This window comes from Sesamum indicum, linkage group LG8 (genome assembly GCF_000512975.1).
Source record: "Sesamum indicum cultivar Zhongzhi No. 13 linkage group LG8, S_indicum_v1.0, whole genome shotgun sequence".
NCBI classification, from domain to species: domain Eukaryota; kingdom Viridiplantae; phylum Streptophyta; class Magnoliopsida; order Lamiales; family Pedaliaceae; genus Sesamum; species Sesamum indicum.
Window position 1 is genome coordinate 7,298,916 of NC_026152.1, and position 13,266 is coordinate 7,312,181.

Below are 13,266 nucleotides of genomic sequence, written 5' to 3' on the forward strand. Positions count from 1 at the left end.
TTAGACACGCTTTTAATATGTTTTTAATTTTGAGTGTTGAATGCCCGAAAATGATGGATTTGATCCTTTCTCGCTTTGTATTTATTTGATATAAGTTCGTATCTTTTCATTGTATTTACTATTACCCAAGCCATATTTGACCTTTCAACGGCCAGCTAATCTTTTTTCTTCATTGAGATTGGTAGGAGCCTTCATCTCCTGTAGGGCTCGTATCTTTTTCAAGTTGACCTCAATACCTTTCTGAGTAACCTTATAGCCTAAGATGTATCCAACCCAAACTCCAAAAGTACACTTTGTCTGGTTCGATATCATGTGGTACTTCCGCAATATCCCAAAGGTTTCAGCAAGGTCAGTCATGTGGGTGGTTAGCATGTCCGCTCGTGACCAACATGTCATTGATAAAGACCTTCATGTTGCATCTGAGCTACCTTGAAACATGCAATCTACTAGTCACTGGTAAGTAGCACCTCTATTCTTTAGCTCGAATGGCATAACAATGTAACAGTACATCTCCCTTAATGTGATAAAACTTACTCGAATCTGGTCATCAGGGTTAAGTATGATTTGATGTTAGCTGTGTGGTGCATCCATTAGGTTCAACAGTTTGTGATCGAAGGTGGAGCCCACCTTCTAGTTTATATGGAGAAGAGGGTAAAAATCTTTAGGGTAGTCCTTATTCACATCCCTAAAGTCTACACACATTCTCCATTTATTACCTGGCTTGGGAACAAAAACAATGGATAACCATTCAGGCAATTAGATTTTGTTAACATGCCTAGGGCCAAGAAACTTACTTACCTACTCCTGGATAACCTTCTCATTTTTAGGATCGAAGTGTCTTTTGTTATGCTTCATAGGAGGGAATGAGGGATCTAAGTTCAAGTTGTGCACCGTGAACTGTGGTCAATTCTCACCAGGTCATAATCTAACCATGCAAACAAATCTATATTTTCTTGCCAGAAGGTAGTTAGTCGCCCTACTAATTTAGGGCTCAGCTAGGAACCAATTTCGGTGATCTTATGCAGTTCTCCTCGTACTAGTTGGATGCTCAACAACTCCTTAGTGGGTTATACTCTAGCGGGAACTTCGTTTCCCTTCTCATCATATTGCATAAACCCTACTACTTTAGGGGGAGGGTTCTGTCTCCATATTTTTCCTTCTGCCTCCTTTCACGAACTCTACATAGGATTTCATGATGTGTAATGATCACTTGTCACCTCCACCAACTCCAGTTCCAGCAAGGAACTTCAACTTCATGTGATAGGTGGAGACTACAACTTGGAAGATATTCAGGACAGATCGCCCTAAGATGACATTATAGGTCGAGGGCATGTCCACTATGAGGAAATGGATCATTTTAGTCTTCCTATTGGGCTCCATTTCTAAGGATAAGGGGAGCATGATTTTTTACCCAGGGGATGTACTATCTCCCCTACCAAACCAGACAATAAGGTGTCTACCAGCTCCAGGTTGGGTATCATTGATCCCCATCGACCCGTAGACCTTATAATATGATATCTACTGAGTTGCCAGAATCCACAAAAGTACGTTGAACAGATAATTAGTCAAGGTGGCAGAATTAACAAGAGCATCATTATGGGGTAAGTAACCTCCCTGTGTATCAGCAGGTCCAAAGTAGATCGTGGGATTCCCTACTAGTGCTTTATGGTGAATCTACTAGAGTCCCCATCTCCTCAACAAGAGCTTTCTCTTTTCGGTGCTCCCTTTTAAAGGAGTCAGTAGGTCGATCCTCGCTTCTACGGTAATCCCCATTGCATGCGTGTTCTTCTTGCCTTTCACGATATTAATCTTTATCAGCGTAGTCCTTTTGATAACCGGCCTGAATGAGCCTCTCTATCCCCTGCCTCAACTGGTAATACCTGTTGGTATCATGTCTGTACTCCCAGTGGTACTTTCATAATTATTTAAATTTGGGAAGTTCCGGTCCTTCCCGGCACGCTTAGGCCACTACAGACTAGGGTGCCTATATATGTCCATCAACATCCATGTTTACCTAGTGATGAATGGGGTGAAATGCTCCTTCCTAGGGTCGAGGGCATTGAATGATCCTCATGTTTCCCCTCTGCTTCTGCAAGAAGAGGTGGTTTCATAATCCTTTATCTTATCACGCCTGTCACCTTCTTCACCAGTTGGGCATCTTAGAGGTTCATGTATTTCTCTGCCTTGAGCAGTAGGTCATGGAAGTTGGCAACAGACTTCTTAGCTAACAATTTAAAGAGAGGTTAGACTCAAAGTCCCTAATTGAGAGTGATCAACATGTCTTGGTCGGTAGCTAGGACTTCTAGGAGGCATCGTTGAAATATTGGACATGTGCTATTAAGGTTTCCTTTTCGTCCTGTTTTACCCTTGAAAGGTTGATAGCTTATTTTCAATATTTTTTGCTACTAGCAAACTGGAACAAACAGAAAAAGAGAGCTAAGTTGTGCAAAAGTACATATTGATCCAATTGGGAGCTGGTCAAACTACTGCTAGGCAGAATGGGTTAGTGTAGTAAGAAATACGTAACAATTAATACCAATAGTAAACTAGTGCAGTAGAGGTTGCATTCTTGAACTTATGGATGTGCTTAGTGGGGTTTGTGGTGCCATTATTAGTAGGTAAGTGTCAAGGCACCCTGAAACGAGCATGGAGCTCTTCCGCCATGATGTATGCGCTGCAGCGAATACTGCGCTCCAATAGCGGGTTTCCTTCCTCACCTGTTGGTAGAGTTCCACCACATCCTTTCTAAAAAAATGCTAGATTTGTGGAGGTTCCTGGTTGTGCCTTCCTTGTTAGCGGGGTCAATTAGTGTAGGTCTGTTGTGCTGGAGTATAGTGGGAGTCAGCCCATCAGTTCCTTGATCTCCTAAAATGTTAAACTTCTCCTGCTAGGTCGATTGTCCTGCTCCACCAGCAAGGGAGGCTCGAAGGGTTATGTTTCGTGTCCACAATGAACTAGCAAAGCTGCTCATAAAAGAGTGGGTTGGGGGCATTAGGTAGGGCTGTCGAATTAAGAACGGGAGAGGAGGCATTGATATCCCACAAGATTTGTTCTGGAGGTGGAACTACAGGTCCCGCTGCAACGGGGAGGAAAGTGTTTCTCTCAAAAGAACCATTGTCTAAGCTGGCATTTCTTAGGTCTCTAATTCTAGTATTCCCACAGACGGGGCCAATTATGCATACTAGGCTGCAATAGCACCATAAAAGTCAAAAGTTCTTCATCAAAATCCTGATATTAAAGGAGGACAAACCTACAACGGATTTACTGAAACGATAATTTGAAAACTTGAAATAACCCAAGAAGAATGATAAAATAACTGAAGACTTGACAAAGTGTCAATATAAAGTGAGAATAATCATGTGGAGTGTAAAATAATACAAGAACCTTGCCAAATATTGAGAGAAAAAAGTGAGTGAGTAACACTTGATGCCTTAAGATTGCATAATGGCCTTAATTTATAAGTCAAGCGAGAGCAAAATCCAAAAGTCGTTATGAAGATTTTGTTTTAACTGCAGTTGCCAGGTTGGCCGCCATCAGTCTACGAGGAGTTTGTTGGAGGATTTGTGGTATAATGTGTCTCATGAAATATGTATGACATTTCGTCCCTGTTGTACATTGAGTCATCCTGCTAGAATTGGCTTACTTTGAGCCTACTAGGTTAGCAAAAATAGATGTGTTGTGGACCTACCTTGATCATTGGCCAGCAGGTTAGGCTGGAGAAAATATATTTGGGGGTTTTAGTCGGGATTATGAGATTATGTTTTACAAATTTCTTTGATTATTGTTCAATTTATTATGTTGGATCATGTCTGATGGAAATCTTTTGTTTTTTTTTCGGATTTTTGTTTTAAATTCATTTAACTACTAATTAAAATTAACAATAGTGGGTATGGGGGGAAGCTACATGTTTTAGTTTGAATTTATAGTATGTGAGAGTTATGAAAAGTTCTGTTAAAAATATAGGGCAGATTTGTTGTTTGAACTCTTTTTTTTTTAGTTTTTGACTCTTTTCTCTTGAAACTTGAAGAAAAATGGGGGAAATGTGTGCTTTGGTTCAAAGCTTAAAGAAGACCACAAAATGGGAGAAATGGTTGTTTTTTTCCCTCCAAACAGCTGCAAATGCACAACACGTGCGCAATTCCCATCAACTTTAACAGCCACTTATGGAAATGACCAAAAATGTAAAAGCACAAAAAAAAAATAGTTTGAGAACCAAAATTGCAACCTCAGAAATCATTTTGAGTATAAAAACAATATAAGTGACTATGTTTAAAAAAAAAATTGTAACTATCCCGAAAATGCCGAAGCAATTGTTGCCTTATTATTGTAGTGAAGCGAAGCATGAAATATCCAGCATCCAATTGAATGTTATTGGGAAAATGTAAAAGTAGCATGCATGTTGTTTTTATGAGGATGCTCAACATCTGCAATCCACAGCAAATAATGGGAACAATGTAAAATTAAAATGTGCAACCTTGGATCATCTACTTAATTCTTCAATGCTTTTTATGTATTTCATCTAGAATAGCTGAGCGCGTGTTCCACGGAACATTGTGTATCGTTGAGTTTCATCCGTTCTAGCACTCTTAATACCATATGTATACACTATTTAACGCTTGATACGAAATGGCATGGATAGAGCACTTGTTCTCTTGTGAAATTGATAAATTTATGATCTCTTTTTCCTTAATATATGCTGGCAATTCTCTGTCAAAACTTTTTATGTTCTTCAGAATACCACATAAGAGCAAAAGAAACTTATCAAGGAAACAGGGTTAGATAGAAATTCAAAAGGGCATAAAATTAATTGTCGAGAAATGTGCAAGAGAAGTTTATATCTCAATAAGTCCTATAGAAAGGACAACAAACACAAAGGAATATGAAGATGCCTCCAAAGTTCAAACATGATATAAACATTAAAGTGGAGGCATGTCATCATTTCCCTCCTGTTTTCCACTTTTTGATGGGAAAGAGCGTCACTTTGCCGTTGGGGGAGTAAGTTACAACCTCCTTCGGTCGCAGTACTGAGATAGCAGCACCCTGATACTGGTTCTTGTGTGTGTTTTCATCTGTCAAAGGTTTCAGCTCAAATGTCCCTCTTGTAAGCCCTCGAGCGACCTGATGAAGAGCAGGTTTTAGTCTTTTAAAGGAAATTAGAAACAATGGCAAAATGAACACATTCTATAATAACAAGGACATACATTAATCGCATTGTCATATGTGACCCCTGTTTCAATTCTGGGATATACCAAAGATAATAAGAAAACCACAAATGCAAGGAACTGTTCCACGTCATTTACTCTGTTGATAACCCATAGTATCTACTGTATGGAGGAGACATCAAGAAGTCTACAGATTCAATCATGTTTGGTTCGCAGTACCTCATTTCCTTTATTTTAAATGTGAAAGAAAAAGACAAAAGTAAGGACACAAGATAGAAAGATTACGTAAATCAAACATTAAAACCAATCAAAGCAAAGCGCAATGCTCTTTAGGTAATATTTCCATTGAAGGAAAAGAAATACACCCTCTGGAACTTTATGTTTCCACTGTTTAATTTTGCAGGAGCTTCACTTTGCACAAACAGGCAGCTCATAGCAAATACTTTTCCTCACAACCAGATACTTCCCATTTGGGAATTGCGCTTAGAACCATAAAAATGAACATGAGTTAAAGACGTCTGAAATGCTAACAAGAATAATGCAACTTCACTTTTTGCTGCAAAGAAAAAGACTGAGCAAAATTCATCTTTGATGTCATTAAGTAGTTTTCATGTGAAAATGATGAACTGTATTTTATATTCAAGAAAAAACAATCTGCGTCTTCTGAGAGAGGATAGTTGCTGACTAGCCCAGAACTTCAAGTAGGCTGTTTGTTTCTGCTGATATCCAGAGATTTATCAGAAGTCATTGCTGGAGCAATTTCCACAATTATTTGATAGATGTGCCTTACACCATTATCTTTATGCAACAGAACATTGAGTACGCAAACTTAAATTTTTGAGAGATTTTCATAAAGCAGTCAAATAAAATGTGAAACTCAGATTCACCTTACTAGTTAAGATAAAAAATTACCAGAAAGCGTAAACTAATATGCATACCTTTAACAGAATCCAGACTTTGAGAGAACTGCTTAGAACTGCTAGTCTTGTCCTCTTTCCTGAGGTCAAGTAGTTACACATATGCCGATCAACCCTTAGAATAAATCGTGGCCAAGATTTGGGGTTTTCAGGATCCGCTTTCTGGTCCATTGTTGACTGATCAAATAACAAGGCAAACCATAAGAACACACAAATAGAAAACACATCAAAATATGAGATAGATCCTAGGTCTTGGCAATATGAGCAACAGGCCAAGGCATAATGCTCTACCTTGACAAGACAATAACAGAAGGAAAATAGGAAAAAATTGCAAGAACACAAAATGGGCAAGAATGATATTTTCTACAATCATTAAATTAGTGCTTTAATCACTATATATATTCCTACGAAAATCACATACCAGAAGGCGACAGATTTCATGTTCAATTCTGGAAAATGAAGTCTCTAAAGATTCCACTCTCCCAGTTGCATGACAGCAGGTGCATGGTTCACTGATCATAAATGTAACACTAGGTCGAACCTGTTAAGCATCAACGTCACAAACTATCAGCATTTAAGCACGTATGTTCAATTAGAGATGTGTGAAATTGAGGCTTCAGGTTCTCATCTGTTATGCAACATCTGAGTTTAGTACCAGCGAGTACAGTTGCATACTTATTAATTTACTAACCCAATTTACCCTTCTATGGTTAAACCTTCCTTAAATTGCTTAAATGAGAAAGCAAGGTGGAATTTGTGAGGCAATTTCAGAATATAGTGGGGTTGATAATTGGGAGGGTTGAACTGCGGTATCAACTGAGCTATCACCTTCTTTGGCTCACATGAAAACAAGTAAACAACTCATTGTGAAAAGAGGACCAGGGCCTGTAATTCAAAAAGAAACTGCCAAAGCAAGTACAATTTAATACCTACCAACCGCATCATTCCCTTGTCTGTAGTCAATGCTAACAGGTGAAAGGTAAATCAATGACCAGGTTTATAGAAACATAAAGAATCTCAATGTCAAAAAGACAGCCCATTGACAATATTAACATACCCGCTTTCGAGTTATTTCCATGAGCCCATGCCTAGATAATTCAGAGACTTTAACAGTTGATCTGTCCCTCTCGACGGCTTTCTTAACTTCTTCATAAACCAGCCTCTTATTTGCTGCACATAAAGATATAATTAGATGTGGGAAAAGAGGATATTAGGTATAGTAGGTCCTCCATTTCCAGTTGAAGTCTGTGTTTCCATTTAGGTATTTTCCATTTTGCTCAAAACAAATACATCCTTAACCTCCCATTTCCGTATGCGTGAATATCTAATGGAGCAAATGGGAAGGGCTTGTGCAGAAAAAAGTTAGACTTAGAGTTGGAGAAATGTCGAAACAGAATGGAAAAAGGGTAACCTCAATAGTATGCATGGAGTGGAATGATAAAAGGGATGGAATGAATTCCATCCTTGATTCCATTCTTGTGCATCCAGCAACTATCGACTGGAATATAATAACATGCCAAAATATCAAGCACAAATCTTCACTAAGTCTTACCTAACAACTCTCATATCTACTTTGTAGAACAATAATCATATGTAGAAAAGATAGTGCTAAGTTCAGTAGGAAAACAATTAAAACAAATGGCACACCCAAATGGGAGGGCACAGGGACATGGCAATAGGGAGTTGCTCTGACTCTATACAGCTCTAGTAAAGAATTCATAAGCAATATCGTTTTTCTTATAGAGTAATTTCATATTGCCCCTTGTTATCTGATTTTACAATTTTCACAGCCATTCTAATGAGAGATATTACCTTTGTCTGCCAATTAGAACTTGTACATGCACCAAAATCATATTCCAAACATGTTATAAATTTTAGTTGCTGCTTCTATATTGCCAATCACTGAAAAGAAAGATCCAGAAACAACTATGTGATACATGCTGAGAACTACAGTATACTTACAATCATCCAACATATCAATGAAATCAACCACAATTATTCCACCAATATCTCTCAGCCTTAATTCTCTGGCAATCTGAAATCAAGAAAACTGTCCAACTCAATTGACATCCATTTGCAGAATAATAGTAAGAATTAAAAATTGTTGCTCAAAACTGGCATGAAAGGTGGTCACTATAATAGACTACTTATAACAAACATGCAACTAGCAAACTTACTAGGTTTTTAATCCAGCATAAAAAAAAAAGGACAATATACACAAATATGAACAGTTTAAAACATGTACGTGCAGCAGAAGCACATGAGTCTTCTAGATGATTAACCTGGTGAATAGAATCAACAATATAAGAACTAAGCCATACATTTTTCTCTATTAAATAATTTGACCTTTTTCATCACAACAGTCATCAGAGAGCAACTCCTCTCGTAAAACCAACATATTAAACTAACCTGTGCAACAAGATTATATAAATCTTTGCTCAACTCCCCACCCACCATTAGGGCATTATGAAATGGCACTTCGATGTTATCCTATTTCTGTCAGTGATTGTTCCAACAAACATATGCAGGTAATTCACTATTATGCATCACATCTAATATTTTACAAAGCAAATCACTTTTTCATATATTAAAATGATTTTGATTCTTTCAAGAACAACTATGCATACAAAAGGAAGATTCTCCTTGCTACTCATTCAGCCAAAACAGGAAACTAGTCATGACTTTATTCATAGAGGAATTGTTAATTACATCCCTTTTAGGTACCATTTCAAATGGCAAATTGAAATATAGTAACATGAAATTTTCAGCATTCAAGTAGCAAGGAGGGACAAAGTATGAGAAAATTGACTTTCAAGTAAACCTAAATTGCAGACAATGCTGCCCCCCCCGTACAGCCTAAAATAAGAAATAATAACAATAAAAGTACCAAAAATTTTAAGCTTCCACACAGGCTAATCTTTTAATGAAGACTTGACACAAAATTTAATCATGCACATATATAAAAACACAGAATTGGGAGATCTATTTGATTGAAAATACTTGTTTGGCTGCAGCAAGGTTCACTTCAAGAATCGCTTTCTCTTGTGAAGTCCCTTGGCCTAGGACACAATGACCCCCATTTACATCAATTGAGACCAATGCCTCCGTTTGTTCAATCACTAGATAACCACCATTAGCCAGAGGAACCCTGTAAAAGAAAGAGACTAGTCAGACTGGAAAAATCGACTTGCAAAATAATGACTATGAGAGAAGAGCAAGTCAAAATGACTACAAATCTGAGGCAAGTTTGTGTGGAGATTAAAGCTTTGTAGTTTTTTAGATGTATTAAACGTATATTACCTCAATTATTTAAAATGTGTTTCCATTGTATGGCATAATTGGCATCAAACCAAGGATATCACTTTTACAAAGCCCATCAACTTTACAATAAACGATATGACGGTATTGGAAAAGGGACAAGATAAGACTTTTAGTAGCCATGAAAAAAAAGCATATTGTCAAACTGCATATATGGTAAACAAATTCAGAAACAAAATTTTATTAACCTTTTACTGAGAATGTTATTGATTTCTTCCTCAATATTGTATTCATCAAAAAGGGGAGTCCTTTTGCTGTATAACTCAATTCTGTCACAAAGATCGGGAGCTATCTCCTGAAGATAGTTGGTAACCTGATATATAATATGACAAAAGTCAACAACATGTATTTAGAAGTAAATACAGCTTTAATATTCAGAAAAAGAAAAAAAGGAAACATCTATACAGATGGATTCGTCAGATTGTTCCCAAAGTGAATAGAATCATCTCTTTCTATTTTCAGTCTCATTCGAAATGTCCTAGTAAGGTAATGCATGAGCTCTGGAGAGAGATTTCCCACTCCGTTCACATTGACTAAAAGTAAAAATGTCAACAAAGTGATGATATGCTAAGGCATACATTTTAGAACTATTAATTCCTTTAACTTGTTCTAAAGCTACTGGGTCCGTGGGTCGCATACCTCATGATATGTCCGAGGAGAATCAACTACCATGCTCTTTACCTGAAAATAAGCAGAAATAACTCACAACATAATTTACAAGATTGATTAACCAAAAAGTATTGCAGAACATAAATTCAATATACAACATAAAATTTGCATCCAAAGAGAAACGATTCATGCAGTCACCTTCTCATTAAAATAATCTTGGACAACGGAGAGTGTTTGGCCCATGGCCCTATGCAGCAGAACAGGAACAGCTCCATCAACACCTTCATCTGCAGCAAGAGCCGCCGATTTTGCATGATCCACTATGCCTTTCCAAGTTGATAGCAGCCCTTCCAAATCTTTCTGCAAGTCCCCTAATGAATGACCAGAGGCAACTGTCCTCACAGTGAGCCCAAATCCAGGAGGCTGTAAAGTTTTTGCTATAACCCGTAATCGTGTACGCTCAACACCAGAGATTTTCTTTGAAATTCCTATTGTGTTGCATCGGGTGAGCAGTATCTGCAGCATTAAGGAAAATTAGAAAAACATATCATGCTGCTTTTGCTTGAAAATAGAAATCTTGGAGCATAAAGCATAGAAATTGAGGTGGCCAAATATTAGATACCCAGAATCTGCTTCTCAGCTTTGGATAAGCAGTCAATGTGGGGCCTTTTGTACCCAATCCTTCCTTAACAACTTGTACAATTATCTTACATCCCTTTTTAACTTGTGCCCATTTACTTTCTTCTGTGCCTATAACCTCAGTGCCGGCCTCCTGGTCGCTTTTAGTCTGCAGCTGGTTCATATCTCCATTTAGCTGTTGCAAGAGTCCCTGTGTCTCATCCTCACATTCATGTCTGACAAGGCTACCATTTACATTTTCCTTAATAACTTCTAAAACATCAAAATGAAGACTGTTCTCATGACTTTCAAACTCATCATTGATGAATTCATCTTCGTTTTGGTCATCCTCCACCTCATCTGCTTCTTCGACTCTACTAGAGAAAGTTCCACTTTCAGGAAAATCCATCTGCTCTCCAGGTTTATCAATTATGGAGCCATTTCCCTCTCTTTCCCGACCATGAAATGAAGGTAATATAAATGGTTCTCTATTAGGCCTTATATCCATGAATGATGGCCTTGGGCTGCCAATATTTACAAATGCACCACCCATGTGTGGGACTAGCTTTGTGACAACCCCTAGATATACACTATCACACTGCACATTGGTTTTCACAGGCTCCAACAACAGTTCAACCAGCTTATCATTCTCCAGAACAGCAATCCTTTGAACAGTACATATGGAAGAATTGATCAATATAACAGTGGAAACAGGATCCTCCTTAGTCGTCATATTGCTTTCTTCGCCATGCAGCAGGTTCTCAGGTACCTGCTGTTGCTGCTCACTAAGTGGTGACTGAGTATCTTCTTTATCAGATTCATTATTGAATACACTTGAAACTGTCTTGCACATAGAGTGGACTGCACAGGTCGAGGATTCAAAAATCCAAGGCTCCTCAACTGGATGATTTGCTAATAGTGGTTCATATCGTTCAGAACTGTTTATTTCATTCAAGTCATAATTGAACTTATGATCAAAATCATCACGGAGTCTGGATTGATTTAAGATTTTTGGCTCTTGAGTATCATCACTGAAGTGCTTCAAAGCATCTCCTTCATTATTTACATCACTTGGAATATCTAAGTCAGCAACACAGTGACAAACAGGGGTTGACTGCAAGATCCAGGGCTCTTCGACAACCTGGTCTATTTTTGAAAAACTTTCATCGAAATCCAATTTCCTTCTAGAACTCGACTTTTCGAAATCACTTAAGATGAACTCTGATGCATAAGAGTCACTGCCACAGCATTTTACAATCTTCCCTTCATCTGTGAAATCACTGGAAGGACTTGAGTGTTCAGCAACATATTGCAGTAAAATATCACTTGAAAAGACTGCCAGGACTACAAGTAAATACCTCTTAATAAATCTTGCACAAGAACTCGTTGAGTTCTATTCCCCATCCATGAATGAAATAAGCGAGGGATCGGTCTTCTTCTAGTACGAGATCTAAGCTTTGCCATGCGGTTTCTATATTGTTGATATGGGGAATGTGGCAGCATAGAGAATTGAAATATGGGTCTCCGCATGGCATCAGATGATGTCCACATGCCTTCCTTTACAGAACACTTAACCTTGATTTCATTCATGCCGTCTTCTAACAACAAAGATTGGTGAGAGAAAATTAATTGATAAATCATCGCTGAACTCTTAGCTGAGAAATAACATCATTAAAACAAAAAGATGGGCATCAATAGGCAAATCAATCATAAACTGTTAACTGATAAGTAATATCAAGTTATTCACAATAACCAATAGAAGCAAGATGATGGTGGTTTTCCCTTTGTATTGGCTATAAATAGCAGAATACTTTATGGTTCTCATATAACAGGATGAAAAACACAGGATCCAAAGCTGTAAACTCATGGTTGCTGTAAATGGAGTCTTTTTACTTCAAGTGTTACTGCTACTCGTCTCCCTATTCAGGCCCGTATAGAATCCAAAACACGTCAAAGATGCAATATGTAAAATACTGAGCAATAAATTTTGTGTCACCAAAAGTAGCTATATTTTGCAATAAGACCCACAAGAATCCGTAGAATTGATGGAAGTAAACACAACCAAAAGTAAGTTCTACTAAAAAAGAAAGGACTAAAATTAAAGAAAAGGTAACAAAATTGAGCAATTGTGAGATTAACGGGATGAACAACAAAACTTGTAGAGTTCACCTTTGACATCTTCCTCCAACATTCATTCTCGTACATTACGGTGGCGGAGCCTTGGCCTGAAAATGCAAATAAAAAGACTTATATGCGAAGGAGAAGACGTGAAAATTTGACTCTGGGTGTGCTTTAGCTTAGGAAGAGCAGCAGTTTCAGGGTTTTATTTCTTTCTGCAGTCCTACTTCTCACTCGCTGCGTCCGCAGCTCAATCGGTTTATCTGCTTTCAATTTGAAAGAATAATAAATAGCACTTTGCCCCCTTCAAATTTCAGTTTTTGCACTCGACCCAGAGAGGATGAGTTACAAAAACACCCCTTGAAAATTGAAATGCGACTTATCTCCGTGTTAAAGAAATGATGACATGTAAGTATGGTAATGTCAGGTTTGACAGAAAACTGAAGAACACATATGATTATCTATTTTTCAGCAGGTATGATCATTCACATTACACGAATTTACTTATATTTTTTTGTGAACTT

At 37.8% G+C, this 13,266-nt stretch overlaps 1 protein-coding gene across 3 annotated transcripts; it reads right to left on the minus strand.

The window, feature by feature from the left end:
* Positions 4,776 to 12,996, minus strand: LOC105167826 (ribonuclease E/G-like protein, chloroplastic). 3 transcript variants are annotated; one of them, XM_011087645.2, is made up of 12 exons: positions 12,794 to 12,996; positions 11,983 to 12,219; positions 10,629 to 11,893; positions 10,205 to 10,522; positions 10,037 to 10,078; positions 9,586 to 9,710; positions 9,080 to 9,227; positions 8,042 to 8,114; positions 7,137 to 7,249; positions 6,501 to 6,620; positions 6,101 to 6,256; positions 4,776 to 5,118 (listed from the first exon to the last, which is right to left on the minus strand). In XM_011087645.2, the coding sequence occupies exons 1-12, from the start codon at positions 12,813 to 12,815 to the stop codon at positions 4,936 to 4,938; spliced, it is 2,802 nt and encodes a 933-aa protein (XP_011085947.1). In that variant the 5' UTR covers positions 12,816 to 12,996; the 3' UTR covers positions 4,776 to 4,935. The 3 variants fall into 3 exon arrangements, with proteins under 3 accessions (XP_011085947.1, XP_011085945.1, XP_011085944.1); XM_011087643.2 differs by having other exon boundaries at positions 11,983 to 12,222; XM_011087642.2 differs by having other exon boundaries at positions 11,983 to 12,279.